At 37.5% G+C, this 18,605-nt stretch overlaps 1 protein-coding gene across 6 annotated transcripts in view; it reads right to left on the bottom strand.

Annotated features, from left to right (window-relative positions):
- The window catches only part of EEA1 (early endosome antigen 1), a 62,730-nt gene that overhangs the window by 3,046 nt on the left and 41,079 nt on the right, over positions 1 to 18,605 (bottom strand). For all 6 annotated transcript variants that reach the window (XM_064419704.1, XM_064419703.1, XM_064419702.1 and 3 more), the window contains 11 exons: positions 17,741 to 17,896; positions 15,856 to 15,995; positions 14,983 to 15,313; positions 13,424 to 13,525; positions 12,174 to 12,368; positions 10,761 to 10,943; positions 4,911 to 5,096; positions 4,337 to 4,468; positions 2,338 to 2,523; positions 1,803 to 2,041; positions 237 to 357 (listed from right to left, as the gene is read on the bottom strand). In XM_064419704.1, coding sequence (XP_064275774.1) covers positions 237 to 357; positions 1,803 to 2,041; positions 2,338 to 2,523; positions 4,337 to 4,468; positions 4,911 to 5,096; positions 10,761 to 10,943; positions 12,174 to 12,368; positions 13,424 to 13,525; positions 14,983 to 15,313; positions 15,856 to 15,995; positions 17,741 to 17,896 — 1,971 coding nt within the window. The remainder of the gene's footprint in view (positions 1 to 236; positions 358 to 1,802; positions 2,042 to 2,337; positions 2,524 to 4,336; positions 4,469 to 4,910; positions 5,097 to 10,760; positions 10,944 to 12,173; positions 12,369 to 13,423; positions 13,526 to 14,982; positions 15,314 to 15,855; positions 15,996 to 17,740; positions 17,897 to 18,605) is intronic.

Raw genomic sequence — 18,605 nt, forward strand, 5'->3', positions numbered from 1 at the left:
CAATTCTATCATGGTACTCAGGGCTTATGGCTGTTCAGAGAGGAAACCTTCCAAGCTTCAAAACTATAAGCAGATGTAATCACACACAGACACAAGTATGGCCCTCACACACCACAGACCTAACACCTTATTCACTCTAGAAAGGCAACCCACCACCAAACTGACACAAATTTGAAATTCTCCTAAGGTCCCAAACAGAGAATCAACAGGTTTTATAGCTTCAAATCAAATTATACCTGCAATGACTGGTTTTCTCGGCCAAGTTCCTGCATTGCAGCGGTTGTATTGTCCAGCTTTTTCTTCATTTCTACAAGTTTGGCCTGAAGCTTTTCAATTTCTCCCTCACTTTTTATACACCTGAGGCAAAATAATAAACAGTCAGCTCAAAGCATTTAAGACAAAGTATGCTGTGTGTCCTTTGGGTCGGTTGTCAGTCTGAGAACTCACTCACATAAAATCCAGCCAAAAAAATCCTTACTCTGAAAGGTTCTTGGATGCCTTAACTAGGAAAACATTCTGTTGTAACAATCAATTAAAGATTATACTGGCATTGCTCCTAAGTATCTGCAGCTTATCAATACCTGGTGTTACACCCCAAACCAGGGACAGTGCTGAATGCAGTCCCTCAACAGCAAGTCCTGATAAATATCCCTGTGCCATGGGACACTCTCACAAACCTATTGCTGCAGATCAGGTCAGGCAACAGAGCAGAAAAGAAATCTTTTTCTTCTATCAAGTCTGCCTTCCATCAGCTGAAACTCAAGTTAGCAGCTCAAAGCCAAATTTCAAAGGGTATTTTTCTGCCAAGCTGTAAACAGCTACTGGATGAGTTCAACACAGTACAGCAAGGGATTGCCAAAGAAACAGGATCTCACTTGAATTGATCCCATCCTTTTCCAAGGTCTACTGCTCAAAAGTCAAACCACCAAGCTTGACAGTACCAACAAAAGTTTTCCCCTCTGCCTTCACCAAACATGTCAGGAAATAAGGACAAAGAAAGCTTCCTGTCTCACAGGTATTGCTTTTCCCCTGGAAATCACTGCATTCAAGTAGCTCCTGCTGCCTTGCAAGGCCTCCTGCTGCCTGAAGGAAAAGCACTCTGCTTACCTTTGACTTAAATACATTGTAGAGACAACAGTAGGATGGGAGAAAATAAGACTGCAGCTTTTCAGGAGGAAGAAAATGTCTCCTTTGTGAGCTTTAGTCTATCTAATCCAATTACACATTCAGTCTCCTAACACAGAGCTGAGTAGGCACACCTGGGAGCTCCTACGCAAATTCTATGCTACTTAAGGGGTCTCTTCCAGGCTTCTGGATGACTAGGGCATATATTCAAACTAAATCCTCAGAGTGATGGAGAAGGACAGTTAGCTCAGGTAAGAAAAGTCCTCTCTGCCAGGCCCCACAAGGCTGACACAACAGACGAGAAGCCACAGCCTATACACCTGAAATCTCAGAGAAGCCCAGTGGATTTAGAAGGGTCTTACAGATGGATATAAATCCTTGAGAGCAAGCACAAAGCTGTGGCTTTGGTGATAAGTAAAGATCCTGATAAGCCTGCCCTGTTCTCTACAGAATGATCACAAAAAGCACAGCTGGTTCCCAAAACCTCTTGCTGTGCTTTGGCAGAGATGGCAGAGGGTTGCACTCTGGCAACTGCACCCACAGCCCAGGCACTAAGAACAAATACAAATTTAAATGAAGCATGACTACAGAATACCAAATCAACTCAAACAAGTTTTCACCCTCAGTTCATTTAAATTCTCAAACTACACTTCCTCATCATCATGACCACAGCTTACCTCTCCAGCAATGCTCTTCTCTCATCCTGATTATTCTGGACTGTTGCTTCCAGGACAGCATTGTCCCCACGTAAATCATCTGTCTGTTTCTCCAGCTCGCTCACTCGTCTTTGACTGCTTTGCCACTCTTTCTTCATGGTGGCCAGGTTTTCATTCAGGGCTGTGACCTGCATGGTGAGCTTGGTCTCTTTTTCCTCATGTTTCCGTTTTTCTTCTTCTTTGTCTTTTTTCTCTGTGTGCTATAAAAACAATGGAAAAATGAAAAACAAGCTTCCAAGCATTCTTTCCCTATTCCCTACATTTCCCCAAAGAATCTTACTGTAATAGAATCACTACTTTTAATCAACATACTGTACAAGGTTGTCACCTCAGTGAATTTTCGTATACCATTAAATGCCTTGAAGATTTTTGATCTTGTCATTTAAAAGCTCATATAAAGTGAAACTGAAGTCAACCCATTGCTTCCTTTCTGTCCCTGGAAAAATCCAAAGGCATGTTCACAAAACAGCAGTCTCGTTCTCTCTAATATACTAACCAGTTTGGCTTCAATTTCAGCACATTCTTTCTTCAGCTCCTCTTCTCTCTTTTTCAGTTGATCTTTGACAGCTTGATGTTTTTGTTTCTCCTGTTCCAGAGTTGAATTTGCATTATCTATTTTGCCCTGCAGCTCTAATTTCTGTTGAATCAACAGCTGGTTTCCATCCTTGAGATTTGTCACCTCCTGTTAGGATACAGAGTTCAAAGTTAAAGTAGCAATGCTGAAAGTGTAAATGGATTTAAATTCAAAAATACTGTAATTCTTTCCTAGGAGAGGACAGCAACCATTTTTAGTTTTATCACTAGAAGAAAGGATGATTTTATAGAGCAAAGTATCAGTGATTTTCATGATCAAAGATTTTAAACTTATATGATCAACATTCAATTTTAGAAATAATTTTAATGTATGTTTCTACTAAAGTAGAGAGGAAGATCTGTTGAATTGTTTTCTACCACTCCTTGAAAAGATGCATCCATTGTCATTTTCTAGGTACTACTTTTAAATTTACTTCACATTGTCCTCTGTTTGCAATAACGAGGTTAAAAACTTTGTAATGACAATGTAAAACTGAATGCTGATGAAAGAAAGTTAGTTTCTATTAGTCTTCAGTATATAAAAAATTACTCTGTTTTAAGCAAGTGGGCTGATATAAATAATGGCTTTACTTGTTCCTCTGTAACTTAACTCAAGTAGAATAGTCCATTTAATTTATAGAAATAATTTTCCATAAAATTACACAGCCAAAGATATACGTACTAACAGACTAATAGGGGTGGACCATTTTCCATAAATCAAAATTCACAATACAAGTTAAAACCAAACCAAGGACAGTGAAAAGAACATATCCTCAGAACAAGAGGATGCCCTAGAGATACATATACATCCACTCCTTGCTAGGAGATGGGAAACAGAATTTAAGTCTTTAGGACATAAAGACTCAAAGACATTCAGTCTGATTCTTGTAGGAAAATTAAGACATGACTATTAAGCTGACATTGGTGTGCACACCTTTCACATATTCACAAATTTTATTCTTTAGAATAGAGATTTGAGGAACAACAAGAATTAGAATACCTTTCCCCAAGCACAGAGTGCTCAAGAGAAACAAAGTACAGAATTATACCTAAAAATTACAGACCATTTTCTAATCAAAGGAGAGCAAAAGAACATCTGAAGGTTGTACGCTATCATGTTATTTTCTATTTATTAGTGTATAGGGAATTGTACCTGTATTTATACTTGTGCAACAATTTAAACTAAGTGTGCTTAACAGATGCAAATATAACTGCTAATAATACATTATGGAAAACACAAACTGAAGCCTTTTAGGAATGTTAGTTTTTATAGAGACTAAAAAAACAGAATATGTATAGTGTGGCAAGAAACAATTAGTTTCACTGAAGACTAAAAATTATTTCATTAAAGTCTCCCAACATTTACCTTTTTGAGAGCTCAACTGATTGTTATGGTTTTGGAAGAGAGTTTGTCTTTTATGAAGCTCCTGACATTTGCCTTTTATGAGTTTTCCCCAACTGTGACTTTTTCAGACATTTTAAGAAACAACAGTAAGAAAGATTCAACTCTACCATGCATCCTTGAGAAGTCCAGATGTGCCTAGAATATGTGCAAAACTTCATCATTGTGACTCTTTTGGACAGCTTTTCCTTTCAGAATAGTCAAGCAGGGGTATGCAGAGTGAATTTACAGTGGAACTGAAGAACAGGCAAGACACAGACCCCATCCTGAAGCTAAGACAAGTAATGCAGCCCAGCTGGCTCACTAGGCCCTGGTGACAGGCTCACTAGGCTCAAGGATCATCACCACACAAGACATCCTTGCTGAGGGAGATCAATAAAATCTGGGCTTTGGTTCCCTTACCTGTACTACCAATATTTACAGTAACAATCTTTGCAAAACCATTCCAGGCATCTACTGAGTAGACACATATTTCTCATCAGATAACCAAACACATGAAGAAAACTTTGTCGCAATGTACCTTCTCAAATTCTTGCTTGCAGGCTCTAAGCTCTTCACCCAGCTTGGCACTTTCTTTTTCAAGTCTATTCCTTATTTCCTGGAGCTCTGCCGTTTTACATTTTTCATTAGCCAAATCTTTTTCTTTCAAAATCTTGAAGAGAAATAGAAGTGCTAGAAAAGTTACCTCTTGCAAATTCACAAAATAAAAAACCCAACCAATCAAAAAACATCCAGGGCCCAAAAATTACTTGGTGACTTTGTAACTATGGGGAAACAACTGCCATATATCTATCCACAGTTCGTAATGCAATTAGCAGCATGATTGCAGATTTAGATTTAAAATTAATAATGTTTTCCCACCTGTCCAGACACAACCTGTCTAGAAAAAATGAGAGCATATTCTGAACCAAATTCAGTACAACTGTCTCTTTTGTAAGTCTTTTCACCAGAGCTTCAGTAAAACTGTTATTGTTATGCACTGTAACAGTGTTATGCTCTCAAATTAGGGATGTAATACAAAATAATAAAGGGTGCCTGCATGGAGTGGCTGTGAAATCTCCGGTGTGGAGATTTCAAAAGGCAGAGGCATTTACCCTGTCATTCTGAAGATCTTGTAGCATTTTGGTCTTCTCACCCAGCTGCTGTTCTTTCTTTGATGCATCCTGCTCCAGTGTAGACTTAGCTTTCTTCAGCTCCTGAATCTGTTGATTATTGCTAGCAATTTGATTCCTGCTGGAAACTAATTCTTCTTGAGCTAGAGCAAGTTTTTCTTCTGTGGACTAATTACAAAGAGAGTTCTAAGTTATACATCAGTATGAAAATTTCACATACTAAACTGCCACAAACATTTTCCAAGTAGACAAACTGCTACCTAGTGTGCAACACAGCTTCAAATGTCGACAGAGCATAATTACAGGAACTTCTCATTTACAAGGTTACCCTAAGTAAAAAGAAACTATGCCAACATAATTTCCAGGAACAAAAACTTACTGTACATATTCCAGCCTGCATCCTTACACAGACAAAAGGTGATAACATGCAGAAGGACAAAGAAACAAAAGATAACTGGCAAAAAGAGAATACTCTTGAATTTGCTCACATAAATTAATTTTATTATCTAGGTAAATCAACTGTTCTATAACTCTAGACAGCTGTTACTTAAGAAGCAGTGAAGCTATACTTTGAAGATTTCAAAAATGATTCAATGCTATTTTTCACCAATGACTTAATAAAGTCAGTGCTAGAAAAATCATAATTTTTTTTAAATTCTGAAATGAAATGCATAAGATAAAAATGCTAATATCAGGATAAAGTGTTTCACAGTTTCTGCTGCATAAGCATTGTAAACAATAAGTTTAAGCTTTTGTTCAAAATCCAGAAATGATACTTTATTTGCTTCTAATTCTTACCACTAGCTAGAAAAAACTTTGATTTATCTCTCTGAAACAGGCCACAAAATCCTAAGAAACAATACAAAACTTGCACCCAAAGCCAAGCTCATTCTGTTTGCCCACAACAAAGTCTAACTTTGGGGGTTATTTTTGATTCAATATTCTGAAGGTTTTTTAAACCTTCTAGCTTAGATAAAGACTAGTTCCACTTGAAATCAATGAGGAAAAAACCAACTAAAACTCATCCTCCACTTCTCCAAAATATAGCTATTTTATGTAAACTTTTGATGCCACGGTACAGAAGGTGAGCCGAGATTTATTATTACTAATAAGTTTATTGCCTTCAGTGCAGCAGTAAGGATTTAAATTCTTTCAAGACAAACTCAATTCTTTTTGAAGTTCTTGCTTAAATATTAATCAAACCTCTTGTTGAAGGTTAGTGGTTTTAAGAGGAACTATAAGCAGAATTTTCGCTTCATTCAATTATACATATGCTTTAGTCACTCCCATATTGATTTAAAAGCTAATTCATTTCCATGCCTCATGACCCTCCTTTGTAATATCTGAAGTATTTGCTTGTAGAGCCAGATTTAATTTGAAACAGCAGTAATGGAACACTGCTGATTCAACAGCATTTTCAAGAATCCCCATGACTCTTAAAAAGCTCACACCAGCTTTAAAACTAATTTTCAGACAAATTACTTCAGTTTCTTTCTGAGATATTAGAGTTTACTACTTAATACTTTGAAAGGTGTTGACTCAGAATTTTTTGTAAAAAAATACAAGATGCTTTTGCAGTTTCAAGGTTTCAGTCGGATGAGTATTTCAGAGAGGAAAATTATCTCACTCTGTGCAGTGGAATACCATTGTTTTCCTAAAACTGAGGGAGGACAGAAGTCTAGCATCATCATATAACATCTTCACAGGAAAACCCAACAGTCTCTGAAGTTTTAGAAAGAAACATAGTAAAACCACAACTTTTATTCAATTTTGTTTCCATAAGAAGAAATGTGGTTACATCAAATTTGCTAACACCAGATGCTGAAATGTGATGAAGTGGACAGTGACACCCACACACAGTGGGTATTTCTCTCTCAACCCACGCCTCAAACTGTCTGCACTGTACAGATTATCCCATTGTGTCTACACTGAGGCTGAGACAAGGAACAGGTACTGAACAAAAGGGGTCCATCAGTACTTATTTGTGTAAATACAGAGAAGTGCTAGGCTTAATGGTACAGAGTTTAAATAAATAAAAGTATTTCAAATTACAGTTTGATTCACTACAGCTTGGGCTGTGCCAGTGCAAATCACAGCACCAGCCCCACAACTGGTCCTAGCAGGGTGGTAGATCTAGATTTATTCTACCTACATGAAGTGCACAAACAAGCATCTGAGTCAGTGTGCTCCCTGATCCCAGTCCACAAGGAACCAAATTAAATTATTCATTAAATCAGATGCCAACCTGATCTCTCTTCATTTCCTAAGAAAAGAGTTAGACTGATTGTATGAAACTTAGGCTCCTAACTTACACAACCGAGGTCTGGCAAGTATGAATTTTGTTCCAGAACATTCACTGAATATATGCTGACAGCAATGCCAACACTGGAGACAAAGAAACATTCTTTTGAAAACACAGAAGAAACCAGGACTGACTACAAAAAGCACAAATGCCAAAACTGAAGAATATTTGGCAGAGCTCAGGAGATCAGATTCACAGAAAATATTCTCGCACTAAGTCAAAATCAGGCAAAAATAACAGTTTGTACATTTTTATTAACTCTTCTATATAAAAAAATGCCTTTTTCACACAAAAAGAAGTGTGAATATGTGTGAAGAATGCCAATCACTTGTTTTTAAGATTAGAAAAGTGTAATAATAATAAAATGGTTATAAAAATAGTAATATAATTAGAGTAATAAAAATTTGGACAATTTGGATTAGGATATATGAGACAATATGAGACAATAAAAAACAAAGAGTAACAGATGTCCAGGTACTTTTTCTGGGCAAAATAAGCCCAAAAAAGGACACACCTTAACAGAGCCTTAAACATTAAAAACAACAGCCTGTTTCATATTCATACAATTCATACATGATGCATAAATTTAATGCAAACAAAGGATTGTGTCTGGGCATCATCAACTTCTTCCTCTTAATCATGACAACATCTTAATGACTGAGCAAGATGGGAAGAAGTTTATTTATTCTGATAAAAGAGCAATAAATTTTCATTCTCTGAAAGATTTAGGTGTCCTGTGGCTGCTATCTGGTGCGAATACCTCATTCCTTTCTTACAAAAACAAACATCCCACATACATAATTCCTATTTTAACATTATGTTATAACCTAAAACTATATTTAACACATGACTTGAGAAAATTAATACAGCATAACTTTTCAACATAACACATCTAATATTAATCCTAATATTTGCGAAAAGCCTATCATAAAATACACATTTTTCACAATATGCACACAGAGATACTTGTATAAACGTGTGTGTATAAAAAATTGTTTAGGGGTATTCTTTTTTAATTACATATATCCTTTTTTATCAAAAACTAGCTTTAACAAACACTCAAATCCTCTTTCTTTTTCCAGTCACAAGGATGAAAACATGTATGAAAGTTACTGTTAGAGATATTTTTAATCCAAAGGAAATTTGCAGCCAATAGTATAATAAAATTATAACTACATTTTCACTTCTGGGTTGATTTTTTTTTTTTTTTTTAATTTTTATTACAGGACTTGTCCGGTGTCCTCTGCAGGACTCGGAGCTCCAGGGCTCGCAGCCGGCCGCTGCTGCCCTGCTCGGCAGGAGCCCGGGCTCCCCGGTGCCGTGCCCCGCAGCCCCGGCTCGGGCCGTGCCGGGTGTGCAGCGGCAGACAATTCCCCCTCGGCGGGGCTCACCCGGGCCCAGGCGGAGCCCAGCAGCCTTTCCCGAGCGAAGCCGGCAGATGGTGCTGTGAGCCCGGCCCTGGCGGGCCCCCGGGCAGCCAGCAGGCAGCGCCGCGCCCCGAGCCCGCCACCCGCGTGCTGAGAGCACGGTGCGGCTTTCCCTTTGATCCAGCACTGCTGGGGGGCCACGACATGGTCTGGCCATGCCTGCTCCGGACAACGCTGGGCTCCTGACAGGGCTGACTCGACACAGCTCTGCAGGGAGTTCATAACTCTGCTAAAAATCCTGCACTGAAAGGCACCCAAGCTGACTCTACACACGGACAAGTTTTAAACACTTCTACCACTGCCTACGAAGAAGACTGAGGCCAATCTAAAGCTCAGTCTGCCCATCAGCATTGGTTCCAAACTTCACACAAAACACACAGCTCTGGCTCAAATGAGCTACTTTTAATAAGTAACTTGCTCAAGGATCATGCAGACAACTGATTTTGAACAGATTGTGAAATTCTCCTACAAAGTTCTTCAGTGGCATTTTGATATTCATCTCTCAAGACTAACATCATCACTCTGAGGCTGTCTGAATGTGCTTTTATCTTTTGTGGTCTTCTAAGACAAGTTATCACTGCTTCTTTAATTTAAAGTTGTACTCAGGTAGCACAACCATAAGTTCAGCTTCCCACCTTTTCCCCCTTCCAGGAGAAAAAAAAAGGTGGCATCACTCAGACCTCACTAACCCTAATTAATATATGATTTTATATGATTTTTACAAAATTTTTAAATCAAGCAAACAGCCTCCAAATTGGTACAACACTTCAGTACTTAGGAACCCAAATCTTCTTCAGGTTCTCTAGGCTCCACAGAAACTTACATCATAAATCAAGTTGCCATTGCTCACCTTAAAAATCTTGCTTCCCCATTGCCTTCACCTTATTCTACCTTTTAGCATAGAGCTCTCCCTCTCTCTTGCTACCATCCCATCGGGTCTAAATACATGTGAGACACTTACTGTCCTATTTTATACTTGCCAGAATTAGAGATCATCAAACTGCTTTAATAGCAATACTTATTCAGAGCTATTTTACCATAAGTGATACTTTAATAAAAACTCTACCAAAAAAAAACCCCAAGTTACTGAACGAATCCAATGCTTCTACAAGCCACTCCATTACTAGAAGGTGATTTAAATGCACTGCAGGAAAGAAACTCACAGATGTATATGTGCAATAGCAAAAAACTGAAAGAAAGAATATGCTTAAACCACCACAGCTTGTTAATCATGCAGAAGTTCTCCACAATTTAATGGAGCAATTCAACCATGGTGCACTGAATGTAAAGCTTCAATAAGCTGCAGGGAAACATGGCAGATAATTTATCACTACAAAGGAGTAAGTCCAATAAAACTGCAGTGGCCTATATGTAAAGGAGGTATTTCTCTGTTTCTTAAAATAACCTGAACCTGGTGTTCAGTCTCTATGGCACAGAATGTCCTTGGGACTAACTGAAGCATTGGCTTAGTACTGACACGAAGCAGAAGGCCAGAAAAAAGGGCCAAAAAACATCTTTGCTGACTAGCTCAACTCTCAGCAATACCTCTTTGAAGGCACACTGCACACCAATACAAAACCAGGTAACTTCAGTCCAGGAATAGCAAAAACTTCAAGGACTAAATTCTGGCACTTGTATTCCAGGTAGGTCTGAAAGCCTACTGTTTCTCTAAGTTTGACATCTCTTAACATCTACCATCAGCCAGGAATATTCTAGTTAAATCATCTGGAAGACAGCAGTTACTCACATGCTGGCAGACCTTGCCCTAATTAGCTATGCTATTTAAATTAGTTGAAAGTTACAGTATATAACATGAAAAAGCAACATTAAAAAATAACTCTAATGAATATGAAACCAAATCACCTTTCACTTTGCTGCTGCAGAAATGCAAGGGTATTTCAGGTAAACTGGCAAATCTGTTTGCCTTTAAATTAGTTTCAGAATTTCTTTTGTCTCAGGGGAAGGGATTAAACAGCACTAAATTCTATATATAGGAGAAGATTTTTTTTTTTCACTTATATAGTTCTTGCATTGTTTCTTGGTCTTCAAAATGGATATTAACACCTGCTAAGTCACATATGACATTAAAATGACTGCAAGTACCTTAAGGTCTTGCCTGGTTGCCAGCAGCTCAGACTCTTTCCCATAAAGATCCAGCTGCAGCTTCTCCATGTTTTCTTTATGTTTATCATGGGCCTTCTGTAAGTCTGCTAGCTTGCCTTTCTCTGCTTTAAGTTCCTGTGCTGACAAAATAGACTGCTGTTGTAGTTTATTCTCCAGCTCTGCCTGAAACATAAGCATAGAAAGTTGTAGTTAAAGTTACAGACAGTCAAGTTAGCTTAAGCATTTCAATAAAATGTATTTCTACTGCAAGAAGATAATTTTGTTCTTCTTATGGAATAACAGTTCAGTAACTTGATATTTGTGATTTTACAGTAACATTTTATAACTAATTCAATAACAAAATTTAATTCACTACAAAAGACAAAGTGAAACACATTAAGACTAAACAATAAAAATTGGAATAATGTTTCCAAGTGTGCTGGTTTTGGTTGAGGTAGAATTTTCTTCATAGTAGTTAGTATGGGGGCTGTGTTTTGGATTTGTGGTGGGAACAGTGTTGTTGTCACAGGAATGTTTTAGCTACTGCTTAGCAATGCTCACCCAGAGCCAAGGCCTTTCCTGCTTCTCACACCACCCTAGGAGTAAGAAATCTGGAGGTGCTCAGGAGTTTGGAGAGGGCACAGCCAGGACAGCTGATCCCTCTGACCAAAGGGAAATTCCATACCACAGGACATCATGCCCAGCTTATGGGACTAGCAGACGAAGAAAGGGGATGGAGTTTGGAGTGATGGTGTTTGTCTTCCCAAGCAGTGAGCAGCTCTGTGGTGCTGAGCTGATGGCTGGGTTAAACCACAACACCAAGACTTAATGTTTCCACAGGCTGTCTAAAGCACAAATATGAACATGTAGCATTGGGCAGCCAAAGCTGGAGCCACATTTAACAGTGCGTGGCACACAACACAACATTCCCTAATGTTGTAAGACATTTGAACTCTTCCCATTATGGTTTATGAGTTTTATACTGTCACTCAGATAATTTTGGTATAATAGGAGAAGACTCAGTTTAAAACTGCTGTGGACATTTCAAAACACTGCAGAGTTTGTCTAAAAATACTCTCATGACATTCTACTGCTTTATAAGAAAATGGCAGCTCTTGCTTTGCTCCTGAAGCAAAAAACCCACATTCAGTCTAGGTTATTTCATCCCTTTATTAAAACTCACTTCCTATGGAATTCATATTTCAGCACTGGTTCTTTTCATTATTGCTGTTGATGTTGTTGTTTTTATTTCCAACAACATCTGAAAACCTCATTTCTACATCCTGACCTTATCATTTCCAACAAGACTACAGCAAACAGAGTTTATCACAAAGTTATTGACATAAAAATTTCAATATTTATCAGAGGAATTTACATTCATTTTCTTGTAAGAGTAAGAAAGGACAGTCTTACCTTTTCTAAAAGGGCAGTTTTTAATTCAGCTTGCAGTGTTTCACTATGTTTTTTCTTCTGCTCAAATGATTCCTTTAACTCTCTCAGCTTTCCCTGGAGATGTTGCTCACTTTTTTCTTTTTCCTTCAGAAGACCCTGGATTTCCAGTACTTGTGCTCTTGCTGAATCAAGGTCTATAGACAACTGCTTAGAAATCTACATTCAAAAATATTAAGTAACTGTATATAATTTAAATTTAAATAATTTTTTGTACATGCTGTTCACAGAACCAGACCATCCCACATTGCCACTGCTGTTTCAGAGCTATGTGGTTGAACACTGGCAAGCAGATTTTAAGAACTACCATAACACATTAAAATAGTCTGTTATTCCAAATTTACTACCCAGAGATCAACAGCAGTCTTTTTTATCTATTCTAAATTAAGATCAGGCAAGTCTTCTCACACCAGCAGTGGTCTGGGCTCTCCTGCTGCCAACTGCAGCATACACCAAGCTCATCCTTCTCTACTTTCCACTGAGCACCACAGCACTTCAGCTGAATGAATGGAGAGCCAGGGAAGCAGCAGCAATAGCCACAAAGCAATTCCCATCACACCTGCACACCCCAAACCTCTTTCAGACAGTAAGTGTCCGTCACAGTCTATCAAACTATGTCCATTATTCAAATCTTTTCTGATTCCTTTAGGGAACAGAAGATGCCTTGGGTAAAGAAATCCATGAAAGCAGACGTGTCCTTCAGGTTGCCAGCTGGACTGCATGGTCTGAATGCTCATCTTTGAAAAATAAGTACATTTGGTCCTTATGTAGTCACAAGCGACTTACACAAGTTTGAAAAAGAATTCAATCCTTGAAGGATATCTGAAAATGTCCTGCCAGCTACAGTGAGAACATACTGAGTGAGTCAGAATAAAATAGACCTAAGGATTTGAAATAACAACTTTTATTGTATGGCAATACAAAAAAAAACGACGACACAGTAATACCACATAATAATTTCACTAATGAAAAAACCTGAAGGGCTAAACTCCCCTGCTACGGTATGTGGAGCACAGAAAACTACAACTAAAACCTGTATTTTAAAGCTTCACATTACCCTCTAGGAAAGTTTTAGTATCACCTTATTTCAGAGATAAAGATTTGAAACATCCTTATCTCTCACCAGTCCCAGCAGGTGAGACTGAAAATCAATCTTTTAAATATTTATTATTATTATTGGTTTTTACATTTTTGAAACTAAGCGGACAACTTACCCCCTCCTTTTTCTCCAGTGAGTTTTTCAATTCATTCCTCTCTTTAGCTACAGACTCTGTTTGTATCTGAAGCTGGTGTTTTAATTCTTGGCAAGATTTTTCCTAAAAAACATAAGACAAGGAAATATTCCTTTTAGCTTCTAAGACCATGTATGGAGCATGTTTGCAGGAGTTCCAAATCCTTAAAAATACCACTTTCATTTTCAATGAAAAATCTTACCGTCTCAAATGCAGACATTTTCAGCTCAAAACCTCTCAAAGCTTTAAGGAGCAAATCCAAGCCACACGTTAGATGCCCTGTACTAATAAACTCAACCAGGTGCCAGAGCTTTTCTGATTAGGGATAGTCTCCCTGTTTGAAGCTGGGTTGGCAACCCTTCTCCTTCTTGATAAAGTAGTAGGCTCATTGGTATTGCTCAGGATCTAAAATTCCCTCATGTTCTAAAACTCACAAGCAAGTAAATATGCAGACCTCCATGCATCTGCAACCATATGTTAAGTCCAAATACTACATATTTAAGACAATGGAGAGCCTCAGAGACTACAGAACTAGAAGCAGAATCTGGACTACTACCTTTAAGTTTAAACTGCAGAGAAAATCCTTCAAGTTTTTAGGAGAAACAAATCTTTAAACAGCAGTAACTAAGAAAAGCAAACAAAAGAGTTTTTCTTCAAAAGGTGAATGAGTAAGAGAAAAATGTTCTTTTTAACTAGAAGCAGATTTTTTTTTAGATCAGATTAAAAGCAGCTCTGAATGTGTGCTGGAAAATGGTGACATATAAGATGAGAAGAGTATGAGAAAGACACCCCATGCCACATCTGAGACAAGGGTGTCAGAACAACTGTATTCATATAGTGCCCATTCATATCACCAAGGCAGAAGAGGTAAGAAAAAGGTATATCTTAACCCCAGTAATAGTTTACTTTCTTTACCATAATAGGTTGCCCTGGTGGTCAAGTACTTGTTATACTGTCACTTATAAGACCTTTCTGAAATTCAAATAGTTCTAGTAATCCAGTAATACCTTAAGCTAGGCATTCCCCAAATGACAGATGATGTTACTCTCTCTGACTGCAGTATGCAGCTTTCCAGCATGTCCAGACAAACACACAGGAAGTTCTATATATAAAGACTTCAGAAAGGGAATTAAAATGGCCTCAGAAAAATAACTTCTTAAATACAACAGCATTTTAGGAAAGGTTCCAAAACTTTGTGTTGTTATAATACGGTTGATGTATTTTTTAAAAGGGGGACATTTGCCATCAAACAGTTTCACCACTTGTCATCTCCATTTAGTTTCTTCATTATGTTAAAGGAGTGCAGCAAGAAGAAAGTATCCTGTTATGTGATATGACTGATGTTTACTACTGTAAATATCTAGGCAAAAATTTAAGGTGGGAAACCACTATGAACTACTAAAAATCAAAATTTGGTTTTCCTTACAGTACTAAATATTCATGCATTTTCATCATATGTACACTGTTTTCAAACAGAAAGCAAAGTCATTTTATCAGAACATATATACCAAGCTTAATGCCTAACTAAAGAATCTACTAACCATTTCTGCCATAGCTGCTTTTCCTTTTTTAATTTCTTTTTCTAATTCCTCCTTTCTTTTTTTGAAGGATTCAGAGCTTTTTGAGAGCTTATCTTTGGTATCTGTAAGGTCCTTTAATAGAGTGTCTTTCTCTAACTTCACTTGTTGCAGCTCTGATGTGGCTGCTTGCATTTTACAATCAAGTTCCTTGAGCTGTTTACTTGTATCTTGATTTGATTTCTCAAGGTTTTGTTTGAGACTGGCCTTTTCTGCCTCCTGCTTTGTAATTTGTTGGTTTGCTTGGTCAAGGGCCTCAGATTTCTTCTGCAAATCCAGCTGAGCATTAGACATCCTGCAAATACAAAAGGATAAAGCATACTTTTTTAAAGTTCTTTTCCACAGGTTCTTTTGTATCCTTAAAAGTCTCTACTTTCATCCATGGCCATTACATCTCTCCAGTTAGGACAAAGCAGCAATTTCAGAAAATAGTCTTGAGGTGGTTCTTTCTTTCTCAACTATAATGAACAGAAACTACCCCTTTGCTGCTTCTGCATATATTGCAAATTTGTATTTGAAAAAGGTTACAGAGCTATAAATATTTAAAGATGGACCTTACTACATTAAACTGTTCAGACATTTAGCTGACAACAAGCACAGTGAATAAAAGGAAGAAGTGTAGTGAATCACACCAGTCAGTGACTCCTGTGACACAACATGGCAGATGGAGTGAAAGACAACAGGTGGGATACAACACAGTTCTTGTAGCAGAGGGGACAGCACTTATTTACAACTTTATGAAATCACAGGAGAGAAGCAGAAAATTTCAGCTCTAGTCCAAATTGCCCTGGTTTTATGTCTGACTTTGAAAAGTACTATAACACAGGAAATGCATACGCTTCTCTTGCTGCTTGAAGTTGTTTTCTCAGTTCTGCTGTCTGGAGCTCTAATTCTTTGTTCTGATGTTGCTGTTGCTGTAACTCCTGAAGAGCTTGGTCTTTGCTTCCTCTAGAATCAAGAATGTCACCTTCAAGTTTCTGAGAGAGGAAAATAAAAAAATAAAGCCATCAGAAAACAACCAACAAAATAAAAACAGCAATAAAAAGCAAAGTCATCTAGTCTGTGAGTAGCATTAACTGTAGAAAGCAGTCACAACTCTCACATATCATCTGTTTCTTTACTTTACAATTTATCTTTCACTATTTAGTTCCAGCTAATCACCTGCTCCTCCAGAACTGAAGTACTTTAGTAAAACATTCTAAAAGCATCTCTAAATAAAAGGCCAAACAGACATTTTACTGAAAAGTAATAGACAAAAAGCTTTACAGCAGAAGCAAAGACACAAACTGAAGTGGTGAAGGAATTCTGTGCTTGCCTGGAAGAGGTTTTTCTTCTGTTTTTTTCCAAAGCTACTTTTTCACTGACATGGAATATAAAGAACACAGGAGCCTTCAGCAAATGGGCATTGTTTAGACTCTTCAACATACTGACTGTTTTACAGGCACTTCTGCTTTCACACAGAGGCCACAAAACAAAGTGGCCATGTTTCTCCAAAAAATTTCCTGAGGGCTTTTTGTTTTCTATTTTCTTTTTCTATTTTTTTTAAATGCCACATATTCAACTGGAAAAATCTCAAAGAATGGTGATGATGCCAAGATTTTACATAGAATTGCATTCCTGTTGACAACATCAACAACCCTGCTCAGTTTCACACTTCAGCTACCAGGAACCTCATAAAATCATACCCAAGCATGCTCTGTATTTATCCCAAGCATTTGTGTCCATTGGCTAATTGTGAAATTACAGCAAAAGAATGAAAACTAAAAACACAAATCAAAGTAGGCAAGAAAAAATAAAACCCAGTGTCCAAAAGACAAGATAGAAGAACAAAATAATTATGCTGATAATGAAATGCATGACAGCTTTAATTTTAAATAGCATTGGATTTAAAATTTCATACAGGGAAAACAATCTTCATTCTCTTCTATAGAGCACAAAAGCTAGGAAAAACACCCAACTCAGTCTTGAGCAAAAAGATTACTAACCTCCTTCAGAAGACAGACAACACAGTTCTGCATTGCTCCCATGATCCCTGAATCATATGCTTTTGTGTGTTATGAATTTTGACTACCAAGTGTTTTTTTTTTAATAGTGAACAAAGGTCAAAGCCTAAATTTTAAAGCTCTCAAGCATTAGGTCTAATCTATATGCTTAACTGCAAATACTAGCATATCAAAACACCAGGAAGTTCTGCAAACCTTCTGCCAGCATTATGTGGACTTCAAAATAAAAACTGATTTCAGAAATGGAATGCAAGACTCCAGACCAAGTTAAGAGATGAAAGAGTGATAAATAAATCTTGCTAAAAAGCCTACTGAAAGGCTTCAGCAATAAATTAAACCAGACAGGTGGTGCTAAGCAAGGCTAGCCAATGTAACACATATTCCCTGCTACTACTTGTAAAGTATGTAAGTTCAACTTGAAAACTCTGATTTTGGGACCCTCACATAACAATTTCCAGGTAGCAGGAAGGTTGGCAGAAGCACACACACAGGAAAATGACACAATAGTGGCAGTGTCCTAGGCCTATCTATTTAATGTGATATACTAGCACAGGAGAACAGGATTGAATGGTGAATCAGGAAACATTAGTGAGATAGAAAACCCACAATAGTGATATTGATATAACCCTTCCCCCCTAATTTGAGCACAGCTTTTACCACATGCTGCCTAACAGCAGAGATCAGTTTCTGTAGGTCCAGATACTGTGTTCAATACAAACCTTGAGCTGTGCCTCTAGTTCTTCAGTTTTCTGTTCTAAAGAAAGGCATTTTTCTTTGTACTCTTTAAGACTGGCTTCCAGCTGAGTACAGTATTCCTGCTTGTCATTCAGCTTAGCTGTAACCTGATCCAACTGAGCGCTGACCTTATTTAACTCCTGGGTAAAACAAAAATACAAATGTTGTTACTTTTTCAGTAACTTCAAAAATTACTAATGTCACATGTGCTTTAAATGATCTAATATGTTCAAATTAAAAAGGAAAATAATGTTTATTTTTTATTCTGAGGGGCAGGATATTGAAAGGAGAAACAAAAACAGAAATTCCCTCTGTTTCACTGAAAAAAATTATTTTAAAGTCTCAATACTCTCTCAAACCTTACAGGCTCTGGGCTAAATGTTAACAAAGGTGTTTGAAGTTGTTAAATGAAGAGGAACTGTAGGTAATAAAGGTGCTAGATCCTCAAGTTAGTACAGCAGTAACTAGAAAATGACATTAAAAAACCTAGATAAAAATTTTTTATGTCATGAAATCAACCATCAAAGAGGACAGAGTTCTTCAAATACCAGAGATGATTTCAAAACATTTTGTTCAATACAAAACAAATTCCACAAAAGACATGAACACATTCACCTAGCAACCACAATGACAGCTACATCAAAGTTCACTGTTCTCCAACCAAGCTGATGTATTTAGTTATTAATTAATTATTTAATGGCTGCAAAAAGTTGTCTCCTGTTTACAGAGACTAATTACATTCCCATGCTACAAAGTGGTACCATATTAACATCTGCTGGATGTTCCCATGAAAACCACAGCAGTACTGATATTAACTATGCAAATATTTGATTCAACAGACAGTAAAAT

The sequence above is a fragment of the Passer domesticus genome, chromosome 5 (assembly GCF_036417665.1).
Source record: "Passer domesticus isolate bPasDom1 chromosome 5, bPasDom1.hap1, whole genome shotgun sequence".
Classification (NCBI taxonomy): domain Eukaryota; kingdom Metazoa; phylum Chordata; class Aves; order Passeriformes; family Passeridae; genus Passer; species Passer domesticus.